Source organism: Megalobrama amblycephala, linkage group LG9, assembly GCF_018812025.1.
Source record: "Megalobrama amblycephala isolate DHTTF-2021 linkage group LG9, ASM1881202v1, whole genome shotgun sequence".
NCBI classification, from domain to species: domain Eukaryota; kingdom Metazoa; phylum Chordata; class Actinopteri; order Cypriniformes; family Xenocyprididae; genus Megalobrama; species Megalobrama amblycephala.
The window spans coordinates 6,930,244-6,942,356 of NC_063052.1; the positions used below are offsets into that span (position 1 = coordinate 6,930,244).

The 12,113-nt window shown below is 41.4% G+C and overlaps 1 protein-coding gene across 4 annotated transcripts in view; it reads left to right on the forward strand.

Annotated features, from left to right (window-relative positions):
• Positions 1-12,113, forward strand: part of runx1t1 (RUNX1 partner transcriptional co-repressor 1) — a 56,886-nt gene that overhangs the window by 12,659 nt on the left and 32,114 nt on the right. Inside the window, exon 1 of one of the 4 annotated variants that reach the window (XM_048201408.1) lies at positions 7,201-7,581. The exons of the other annotated variants lie outside the window; for them this stretch is intronic. Within the exon in view, the coding sequence (XP_048057365.1) occupies positions 7,572-7,581 (10 nt within the window). The 5' untranslated portion in view covers positions 7,201-7,571. Of the gene's footprint in view, positions 1-7,200; positions 7,582-12,113 lie in introns of those variants that run through there. 4 annotated transcript variants of the gene reach the window in all.

Sequence of the window (12,113 nt, forward strand, 5' to 3'; positions counted from 1 at the left end):
GCTGTGGAATGATGTTATAATCAGATCGTCTCATTTATGGATAACGCAGGCTGTAATGTTATACATTATACAGAGCAAAATAACCTTACAGATTCATGTCTTTTTTATTAGTGTGATGGTGCAAACCAATGCAAAATATTTCAGTAGAAATGGTAGAAATGTTGCATTTGTAGTAGAAGCATGTAGCTGAAGGCTATAGAGAGTTCGATTAACTCCTGCTGTCCTCATCTTACTTGTTCAAAGACATCTGCTTCTGTGCATGCCATTCATTTCAGACTCTGACTTTGGAGTGCTTGACAGTGTTATTGATCTGCTCTCTGCATCCTGATCTCTTGAGTTTCAGCAGAGGGATTGTTTGAGTTGTTTTTTTGTTGTTGTTGTTTTTTTGTTTTTTTCTAAAACACTTTTAATAGCACGTAGTTGTGTTGATGTGGAAATGTGTTCACTACCCGCAATTCACATTGCACGTGTCTGTGTTTACTTCACTGCCCTACTGTTATGGATTTTTGACTGTGCGGGGCTCCAGACTGAAAAATGTCTTAAGGTCATGAATTACTTTGCCAAAGGACCTTTTTTTTTTCCAAATCACAGAATCACTGGAAATGTATATTTGATTAAGCATATTGATAAAGATATGTCTGTCTGTCGCCAATGTTGATTACATTTGAAAATTTAAATAAGTATAAATAAAATACATAATAAAAAATAGTGTCCAGAGAGATATTGATATCTTTTTCATCATGATAAAGATAAATGTAATTTAATCATAACAAATTAGAATATTTTTTACACTTTTTGTTTATATTGGTAATAACAAGACAAAGTATTCTTTATCCATATGGCTGTTGGTAGATTTACAATAAGAAAAAAACACTAGATTTTTTTCTCTCAGTACATTCTTTGGGAACGAGAGTCCATACACAACACAGTAAATATATATTGTATATAAATATATAGTGCTTTATTTTTTTTCAGGTAAGTTTAACAGTATTCAGGTACATAAATTGAATAATCAAATGTAAAATAACACTGCATAGTCTTCACTGTATAAATTAAATATAATTATTCTGTGTTAAAACTACAAAAGTGATTTTCCTCTTTGTCTTTTGTTATTTGATTAACATTCATGACACAGAAAGAAGCAGGAATATTAGGCTGCTGTCACTTTAAGACTGAATGCGTGGATCCAAAATAATGTTCTTTCTCAACTGTTTAGTTCACCTAAGCCATAAGCAACCGTGTTTATATGGATACTCAATGGTTTACATGCATTTTGACCTTTTTTTTTTTTTTTTGCATGTATGTGTCCATTCAGGCATAAATAGACACGGAAGAGCATGGCATTCAGTGTTCACGTGCACCTGCACGGCTCTGTGTGTGCACACGGAAAACAGCCGCATGTTCAGAATTGGGCTCTCTTTCGCGTCTTAATGAGCTCAAATGTTTTAAAGTCGCTTAAATATTTAAACTGACAGGACCTAAAACTGATAAACTTTCATTGTATGATGTTCAAACTTTGCAATTAATCTGAAAATCACATGCATTTTAAACCATGGTGTCTGGTCCGTACGGATTAACGATCCCTATACTTGACATTGCACATCCTGCGATGTGACTATCGCGGATGCGCACATCGCGATATCAATGCTGAAATGATATATCGGGCAGCCCTAATATAAAGTGAAAAAACCTCTTTCCCTTTTTTTAACAAAACTTATTATTTGCACTTCTTTATTCAGGTGGTGAGGCTCTTATGTCCCTGGCTTTCCTTGGCTGATAGAGGAATGTAAACCCTGAATTAAGTGTAGAAGTTGTTTAGCCCCCTCTCTCCTTCAATGCCTCTCCTCTCCCGTCTCAGGCTTCGTGCCATCTGTGGGTTTGATTTAGTGGCTAAGAGGCTTTCTGAGCAATGGACAAGTGATGTTAATAGCACACATATGCCAGAGGACTGTTTTAGTTTTACGGCTCTGACATGAGACGGTTTTTATTCAAGCGAGGCAGAGCATAACTCATCCACTGCTGCGCTGGTCGCCATATATTTTAATAACAGCAATGAGTTTCTCTTTTTATGTCCTCTGTATCTGTTTCTTTTTTTTCTCTTTCTAGTAGTGGCAGTGACTTTATTTAGCATGTACTACAGACACAAAAGCACCTCTGCAGGTTGACAGGCTGCTCACCTCACAACATATCTGCAGTGCCCGTTGTCATGGCAACTGCAGCAGCGGGCTTCTGGCGGTGCTTTGTGGTCGGAGTTGTGCTGAAGTAGAGCAGTGCTGACCAGAGGGATGCTCGGGGTCTGCCCGGGACACCCAGGGTCAGCGTGCCACAGAAATGCAGCGCTGTCTGTCCTCACCTCGCCGGGGCTAGTGAATATTTCATGAGGATGCTGGCAGTGTTTTATCCTAATCTGTGAGTATAGAGTGTGGACATTTATCCATTCCATACCTCAGCTCCTCCTTGAAAGTTAAAGCGACATGTGAAGGCCAAGTATGGTAACCCAGGGTTTGTCCTCTGCAGTTAACCCATCCAAGTTACTGTACAAACATTAGGAGTAGTGAGTAGTGAATACATACACACTGCAAACAACACACCTGGAGCAGTGGGTAGCAATTATACTGTGGTGCACAGGGAGCGATTGGGGGCTAGGTGCCTTGGGGGTCATTTCCTGCTGGTGCCAGCAACCTTTGGGTTACCAGTCAATAACAATTAGGCCACGACTGGTCCTTGAGGGATTTAGTATTGTTTAGAAGACAGAAATACAGAAAGACATAAGGTCTTTAAATAAAGGTACATAAATGATGACAGAAGTTTTGTTTTTGGGTGAACTATCCCAAAGGTGAGGAGCATGTATAACTTTATGAATGACGATCATTTGATTTTTGTAGAAATCTGTGTAGTTTCTGCCATTAATTTGTTTGCTGGGTGTTCCTCAAGAAGGCCAAGAGTGCGGCGGATAGCGGCAGCTTGTTGATGCCCCAGCCGTGGCTTGCGGAAGCCTGATAGCGGGACCAACCTCTCGACCAGGACAGTGGAGGTCAGGCCATGAGCTCGCCCGCCCTCAGGGCTTTCCGACTCTAATTACCTGAGGAGCAAAACATCCCGGCCTGCCGGTGGGGGAAGAGTGTGTGAACGTGGGATATCGGGGCCGCGCAGTCCCGCAGCAGCGACATCCTGCCCGGGAAGGCCGGGCCCTGTCCGTCCTGGTTCCTGACAGTGGGCTATCTCTGTCGGGCCCATGGTTCCTTCCATTATAAAGGCCATTGTGTGGAGAAGGGCTGGGCCAGGAATGACTGGTTCCTGTTGGGCTCAATCTCTCGCTCAGCCAGCTCCGGTCCCACTGACAGATTCCTCTTGTTTTGTTTTGCTCTCTCTCTTTTTGTGTTAGTCACTCATGAGGACACCGAAAGTAATGTCAGAACTGCGAAGAGGCTGCATTGTGCTGTTTCTTTCCTCTTTCCACAATATGTTTGCATTACATAATCTAAACATAAGCTGGGACAGCTGGTATCCTCACTTTTGAAAAAGTTGACAAAAACGTTCTAAAGCAGAAACATCTTTTTTTTTCTCTTCAGCATTTGCTGGTGAATCTGTCAGTGCGCATCTGGACTCGCCTCTGAAAACCGAACGGCTCGTGATCAGGATTTAGAAATGAGACGTAGGTGTTTTTGTTCGTTACCTAAATGCAGAGCCAGACACAATGAATCTGTCACACTGTACGTGTTGGTGTGTGCGTGCATGTGTGAAAATGTGATATCTGAAGTATGTATTACTAGCACCACCTAGTGTGCAAACACTAAAGGATGTAGGCATCTTTACCTTCACGTCCCTCTCTCTGTTATTATACAGACAAAAGGTATTAATCTCCATTGCCCAATGAAACATGCTCTGCTTTCCGCAATGAGAAAGAGTGGCTCAGCTGTCAGACGGTGCCTGGACTGGGCTGAGAGTCTGGCTCAGGTCCGAATGAGGGGGCTGATTTGTTAATGATGAAATGCTTTTCATGAATCAGCACAACTGCCTGTTTCACTTTCTAGAGTGAGCCGCACATTCACATGATACTTGCACACATTATAAAGACCAAAATGCGGGATCATTCTGCCGTCACTGGGGGTGAGGAGGGGGGTCTCTTTGGACCTGGCGACAGTTGTTCAACCTGATTGGCGTGCACTGTGTGCCACAGTGATGCTGAAAAGGTGGAGTGGGAAAATCATGAATAGCTGTGGAACACAGATCTGGCCCCGGCCCTCAGCCACAGCTTGCTCTGGGACTCAGGGACAGCAGAACAGACAGATGGCTCAGGACTGGACACACACACATACACACACACACTTGCTTTTTCTCTTCTTGTTTCATGCAGACCCTCAACACTAAGGTGGCTAAGAAAGCTATCGTGCTTTCAAGATACACACAGAAACCAATAGTGATGCACCACAATTTTTTTTTTATTGCTTTTTGATTTTATCATATAGTACCATTTAGGTTGACAGGAAAGGAGAGGGTTAATGGGATTGCTGCATAACATAGGTCATCCATTCATAATATTTCCTGCATTATATAGACAATTTATCTATGGCTTTATATTAAAACAAGTGCGAATTGACAGCACAAGATCAACAGAGGCATTTCCAACCTGTTTGAGTCTTCATATTTGTAGCATCTGCATGAGATGAAACACAGCTTAAATATGATGTTAGCTGAGTACTTTTTTTTTTTTTTTTTTTTGCATCCAGTATTTTGCTCCTGCAAGGAAATTTTCATGTGGTTTCTCCTGTCTGTTGTGGCTGAGAAACATTTACACCGTGATTTGTACCCTCAGTCGTGCCCTTTGGGGTTTCCTGTGACAGACATACTGGCTGATCTAATGATCGTCTTTTTTCCCACAATTCCTCCCTTCTTCCTCTGCTTCTCTTTTTCTGTCTCATTGCAACCTCTCCAGCTCAGCCACCCTGCGTATGAGCAGATCATCCGAGAGCTCTAATGACTTCCAGCTGTGTGGAAGATAAAGCCTTTTGGGTTGGGTCGAGAAGTAGACTATGTACCCAAAAAAAAAAAAAAAAACCTAATTTGGGCCCTTTTTTTAGCATCGGCGGACCACAAAAGACACAATTCCCCCTGTGTAACCTGGCCTGCAGCACAGGTCAAGGGGCTGAGCATGTGGGGACACTGCTTGTGTGCAACTCCGTCCTGCTTTTCCAGTTGGGACCTTTGCAGGAATAGACCCTGCTGTAGAGGTATCTGTATGCTCACTGGCTTTTTATGAAACTCTTAAGCCCGTCACAAAAAAAAATCTGGCGCTATTGATTCTTGGAATGCGAAAGAAGTGGAATCCCTTGAGCTCACAGTTTCCTCATTTCGCATTGTCTCGTTCCTGCTCTTTCAGTCTGTTAATGCAGCCAACTCTTAAAGCAGGCCTTTATCAAGCTGGGCTGGAAATATATTCTCTTCCGGCTCTGAAAGGGTTGTCAGATTGGTTTAAGGGGAGAGAGGGGACAGAAGGGACCCACAGAAAAGCCTGAATATTTAGTTTGCTACGTTGCCTCTCAATAAAATCATAGATGTAGCGGATTTTTGAGAAATTTACTCGTTTAGAGGCTAGGGGAATTGATAAATCTGCCTTTGTGCTGACTGGACATGAAGGTGTGTAAGTGCTGACAAAAAGGAAGTCGAAAGGACGTTTTCTCACACACCCCATTGCAGGATATAAATGCAGCAAAGTTTTGTTTTATACCTCATGGTAAGTGATCATATAATTGTTCGATTATATTTACATTTCCTGAAAGAGCTTCATGAAGTTTCAAAGCATTTCTTTTAGTATAGGAGTGTAATTTTTTCTTATACCTCTTTCCACAATTTGCCTTTTATGACTTTGATAACTGCACTGCATTCTGCTTCAGTATTTATAGCTGCAGGAAAAAGCAAATGAAGAATTCTAGCATTGTTGGAGGTTTGGTAATGTTCGTAATTTACAAGTGAATGCAACCGCTGCCAATTAAAACAAATCAACTTTGTTTGACGCTGTGCCAGTAAGAATTTTCAGAAAAGTCATTCTCGTTTTTTGCTCATGATTGAACATTTAAGGTACAATTATCCCTATTGTAATATTACCCATCTCTGTGAGACAGTTGGGGTGGCAAATCTCACTGCCATTGGCATTGAAATGTTTCTTCACCAGTGCTGTTTATCTCAAAAGTCACATTCGGACCAACCCCCACAGTGGAGAGACAGGTTGGAGGCAATAGAGAGAAGATCCACCACTAAATGTGCAAGAAGAACAAATCTGTCTCTCCACCCCTCATCTTTTCCCCCCTCTCTCTCTCTCTCTCCTGAGTGTTTCCTCCACATGGAGCTCATCTGCTGTTTAAGGCGGCTGGGAGAAATGCCTTCAAGCTGACAGGGGCTGAAAGCCCAGACATATGTTAATCACATGCAGTGATGGCAGTCTGGGAGGGGAGAGAGAGAAACGGCAAATCTGAGAAAGAGAGCAGAAAAAGAACGTGTGCGATGGGTGGGGGGGAGGGGGGAAGAGCGCCACTCTAGAGACTTAAAACACAGCAATAGAGGCAGATGCATGCCTTTGTTTGGACTCTCCAAATTGATTTTTCTTGGTTCTAATGAGGTTGTTCCCGCCGCTGCTTGCAAAAAAAATGGTGGAGGGGGCTGATTGATGCAGGCAGTATGCCGGCATTTTGGATGGATCTAAAGCATTTAAGCTTCCACTCAGTACTTTTTTAGGTTGATAAGTGAACCTGATCATCAGGACATCACAAACATGAGCAAAAAACACTGTTCACCTCAGATCTATATTTTTTCATCTGCTATGAATGTAGTAGTAAAATATGAAGTGAATCTGGTTAAGCAGAAGCAGATGTGAATGAAATCAGATTGGCCAGTTGACCAGAAGAGGGTTGTTTTTGTAAGACTGCACTTAATTCAGAGCATATGAGAGGACATATTCACAGCACAAATCTATCTTTCTATCTTTGTATGTATATATGTATGTTTTTTTCTGTCATTGAGTTGTTCTATCTATCTGTCTGTCTGTCTCTGTCTATCTATCTATCTATCTATCTATCTATCTATCTATCTATCTATCTATTTCTTTCAACCCTCTGGCTTGAAACCCCCCCCCCCCCCCCCCTGCTCTCTCATACGCGTGCTGTGTTTTGTGTGGCTGCCGCACATCAGTTGGGAGGGGTCAGCGGAGGAGGCGGAGAGCGCGTGTGTGCTCGCATTTGCGTGCGCTCTAGCTGTCATTGTCTCAGTCTGCGGGCTCAGGGAGCAAGCGTGTGCAGGATAGCGCGAGGCCCCAGCGGCCACACGTGCCCTCGTTAGTGCAGGGCATCCCTGGAAGCAGAGCAGAACGAGAGGCAGGTCTCCATCTGTCCCTCTAAGGCTCTGAAAGCAGAAGGACAAGCTGCTCGACTCTCCCGTTTGGACCTGGTGTACCGGCCCTGGGGTCCTGTGCCACCCCCGTGCCCCTCGCAGAGCACAGAAAGACGCAAAGAGACTTTGGTTACAGGGAAGCTGGTAGAAATACCCTGGATTATTTGATAAGATTGTCTTCATCATCTATGATGCCAGGTGAGATTGGGAAGCTTTGATTGTGTGTGGGAAATTGTGCATGTGCATTTTGAATGTAAATATTTTGTAAAATATAGAATTATACTATTTAAGGCAGCTTTTACTGATGTTTTTACCTTTGTTTACTGCTTTTGGAAGAAACAAATGTGCACTAACCTTATTCAAATGATGCTATTTTTTAATATTTCCATTACAATTAATGAACTGACAGTGTTTTTGATATAAAGTTGATGACTTTTTTTGATTAGCTTAGATGAATAGTATGTCTGCCTGTGCAAGAGAATGCTGGTAAACAAGAAACATAAGATATAATAGAGGGAAATAATACAGGGCTCAATAATAAGTATTGTTCAGGTCAGTAGTTCACATTTCTTTTTCTTTTTTATTTTATTTCACATTAAATATTGTGCAAAATGTTTCTATTTTGCAATAATAGCTGCAAATTCTGCCTTAATATTATAACTCCATGATAGCTAAATCCATCCAATCCTCGAAAATGATCATATTTCATTAAAACACTTTACTTTCAGTAAGGCTTCCAAGACTATAACAAAGTCATTCTCTATGGTAGCCTTATAACCTCGGTCACTGATTTAAATCAGCACAATTTGCAACATTTCATTTATGACAGAAAATCAAACCTTTAGTATGTATGTGTAAGGTGTATTACCAATACAGCAATGGCCTGACAGTACATCAACTGGCCTTAATCTCTCTCACATCCTTATTTTTGAGCCCTGTTCAGGAAGATCAGAGATCTGCTATAGAAACAGTAAAATCACTGTACAGTGCATGAAAGTGAAGAAAGCAGACTGAAAGAAAGAAAATGAGAGAGGAGAGTTTCAGAGGGCAGCTGGCGTGCTGTGTGTGTGCAGGCTGCAGGGAGATCTCAGTGCTGCTCTTCACAGATGGTGTTGTGAGACAAGCTCTGTTGGCACTGCTGCTCTCCTGTGTGCCATGGCCACTACCTCTCTGCCAGCCAACCCGTCTGGTGCCCACCTCTCTGACTCCCCCTCTCCATGTACCCAGACTCAACTTCTCTTTCTGTTTGTGTCTAAACTTGCAAGTGTAACATTGTTGGCTGTGTATTTGGCTCAGTGCGACTGTGGTGGCGTTTCAAACTGGAGTTTGAGTTAATACCATATTCAGATTTTTCAGGATGGTTGCATCTCTACATTTGTGCTTTATTTAGGAATGGTATATATGGAGCAAAGTGTCTCTTTCATGTTTTTTTCTTACCGAACGTTGCAGATTTTCAAACGGCCACTTAAAACGTGTTTGTTAACATTGGCCTTTGTGTACAGTGTGTGTTTGCGAATTGTGTGTGCATGTGTAGAATTGTTCTGGGAAGCTCTGGAGGAAGCAGCTGTAAGCAGGCGCGTGTGCCAGGTCAGGGACACTTGAGCAGAACTGACACTGGGTTATTTCGGACACCCATCTGCACTGGAGCTACCGTTCCTCCAGGCCGCCGCCACGGACAATCTGTTCACTCGCTGGCAGAGTGCCAAACACAGTGCCGTCCATCTGTGGCAGGGACTGAAGCTCTCAGTGCTGAGCTGAGCTTGGCTCCTTCCTCTCCGCCTGTAGTTTTATAGCTTTTTTTGTTAGCGAGAGTGTTTTCGTACAATGTGTTTATAACGCATGTTCTCAGTTTGCAATAATATGCTACTGTAATGAGATAAAGGTCATTCTATTGAGTAATATAGAAAGCTTTTTTTGTTACCTACAGTGTTTCCATAACAGTATATGTTTAACATTTCTTAGTTTGCAGTATTTCAGTTGCAAGTTATGCTACTCCAACAAGGAAAATTTTCATTTCCTTGTTAGTATGGAAAAAAGGCTAAGTGCCTGTAATGCGTTAACGATAATGTGTTTTAATAAGTTGAAAGTTTCTTAGGTAGTATAGAAACAAGGCTCCATATATTTTTTAAAGTGTTTTCACGCAATAAGTCCCCCTGTGGTGAAAATCAAGTTTTCAATGTTGTTTATATGTCTATGTGGTGCTTTTAATATGCTTTAAGACAAACCATGTGCAAATTCAAAAGTCAACACCATTGTTGAGTATTTTCTCTTTAAAACTGCAGTGATCTAAAGACGGTCTCAAAAATACGGTTTGAAATCACTGAAATCACATGTCAACGTGCATGTTTTATGTCATTAACTGACCGCACAAGGGAGTCTCAAAAGAAGCCAGGTTTTCCCAGTATATTTTTCCGTTGTAAAATCGGGTAGATTTAGCAATATAGTGCGTGTATTACAATGTTATGATGAACTATATGCCTTTATCCACTGACGTTCTATGTTGTTCAAAGTGTTTCTAAGGATATTAAGTTTTAGAAGGCAGCTGTCTGACTCAGAGATGGCGAACGGTAACATAGTTTGTGTAGCATTAGCAACACATTATTAGCTGTTTGATAACAGTCAAGCAAAAGGCTAATCATATTAATTACCGTTATGTGTCTAACGTTGTAAAGAGCAATACCATTGTGCAGCGTTTACCTCAGTGAGTTGACTGTGTGGATCTCTGAGCTCGTGCGAGTGAGTGGAGTTGGGGCTAATTAGCATATTCATAGATCTTCGTATACTAAATGAAACAGGTCTAGAGTTACATTCAAGCTATTTTAAGGCATGACGATTTTTTTTTCACAGGAATTTTTTTTTTTAAATATGTCATATTGGTGATCAAAGATGAGTTTTAAGGGATAAAATGTATTGACTACAGGGGAACATAGTTTCTTAGTATACAGTATTTCACATGAAATTAAAGCTACTCTAACATGATACAAATAGTTTTCTTTGTTAGTTTGGAAACAAGGCTAAGTGCCTGTTTTTTGTTGTTGTTTTTTTTGCATTTTCTTAATTATGCTTCTGTAATTAATAAAAATGTTACTTTCTTTTCTTATTTTGCTTGAGGGTTAATCTATTGCAATGAAAAGTCATTTTTGTATAATAACAACAGTAAGTGCCTGTATTTTTCTGTCTATTCTTTTGTCAGCCAGTGTTTTTAACAATACATAGCACTTTCTCAGTTCGCAATATATTGATTATTGCATTGTATATTGATATTGCATTATGGTACTTTAACAAAAAAAAAAGGTAATTCTCTTGAGCAGTATGGAAAAAGGCTCTCGTCCTGTAGTGTTGTATTTTTTTGTTAGAGACAGTGTTTTTGAACATTTTTTGATGCACTTTATCAGTTTGCAATATTTTACTTGCGTTATGCTGCTGTAATGAGATAAAGGTTTTTCTCTTAGGTAATATGAAAACAAGTAACATATTTCTTCCTCTAGCTTTGTTACTGTTTTGTTAGAGACACTGTTTTTGGTACAACACGTTTCCCATGCAATTTCCCTATTCTTTTGGTTTGTATGGCAACAAGGCTTTTGACCCAAGTTTAAGCATTAAAGACAGCCTCTCTAGAGTGTATTTAGTCATTAAGAAGCCACTCAGTAATGGCAGCCAATCGGTTGAGAGGCAGTCATTGCCTGGAGCTACGCCTCAGTTCCTTGTACTGAAAGCCATTAGCAAACTGTGGCCAGTGCCACAATCATGCGCACACACACAGAAAAGCGCTCAGGGTGGAAGTGCCCTGACGTTAGGTCATACTCCACCATCTCCTGCGTCTCCTGCCTGCCAGATGTGACTCGAACAATTTTTAAGGTCTTGTGGAGGGAAGGAGGTGGAGGGAGGGAGAGAGAGAGAGATAGAGAAAGAGACAGTTTCTGTGTGTGTGTGTGTGTGTGTGTGTGTGTGTGTGTGTGTGTGTGTGTGTGTGTGTGTGTGTGTGTGTGTGTGTGTGTGTGTGTGTGTGTGCACGCAGTAATTGGGCAGGGGGTGGGTAGTTGTTTTCTGAATCTGTTTCTACTTAGTAAATCTCCATCCAGGACAGCGTTTCATAAATTGTCGACATATTTTTTCTGTGCAGCGGACTTAACTCACTCTAATTTTGAACACATGGCTTCTGTCATGTGATATTTTGAAAACACTTGCAGACAGAGGTCCCAGCAGAAATAAACCGTCATTCTGCCGCCAGGGTCTTTAATTTTTTCTCGCAATCGCGCCCCCCCCCCCCCCCCCCAAATGCCTGTCAGTTATTCTTTTATCACGTAGCTATGTTTTCAGTTAGCAAGAGCAATATATTATTAGCTCACATTTTTGAGTGTAGTAAAATAGCATTTTGTTAATGTAAAACATGAGCCTCTTTATTATCTGTCGAAAATTGATTTGGCATCCACCGCCGTGGGCTCGATTCGTCCTAGCATCAGAGACTTTGCCACGCTTTTGTTGCCAAGCGAGGAGAGACGTCCGTTCATAGCTGCCACAGCCAGTGAGAATAAGTGACTGAAATGAATAAAGTGAATAAGTGGATAAAGGCCTACAATTTGCAGGTTTGAGTGGTGCTGAGGGCAATGAGCAGAGTGCAGAGGTAATTACAGTCTGCTTGAACTGCAAGAGAGGACAGGAGCTGTATACGGATATGGATGAAACATCTGACGTGTTTCTTAGAATTTTGAGAACTTCCAGGGCTTTCT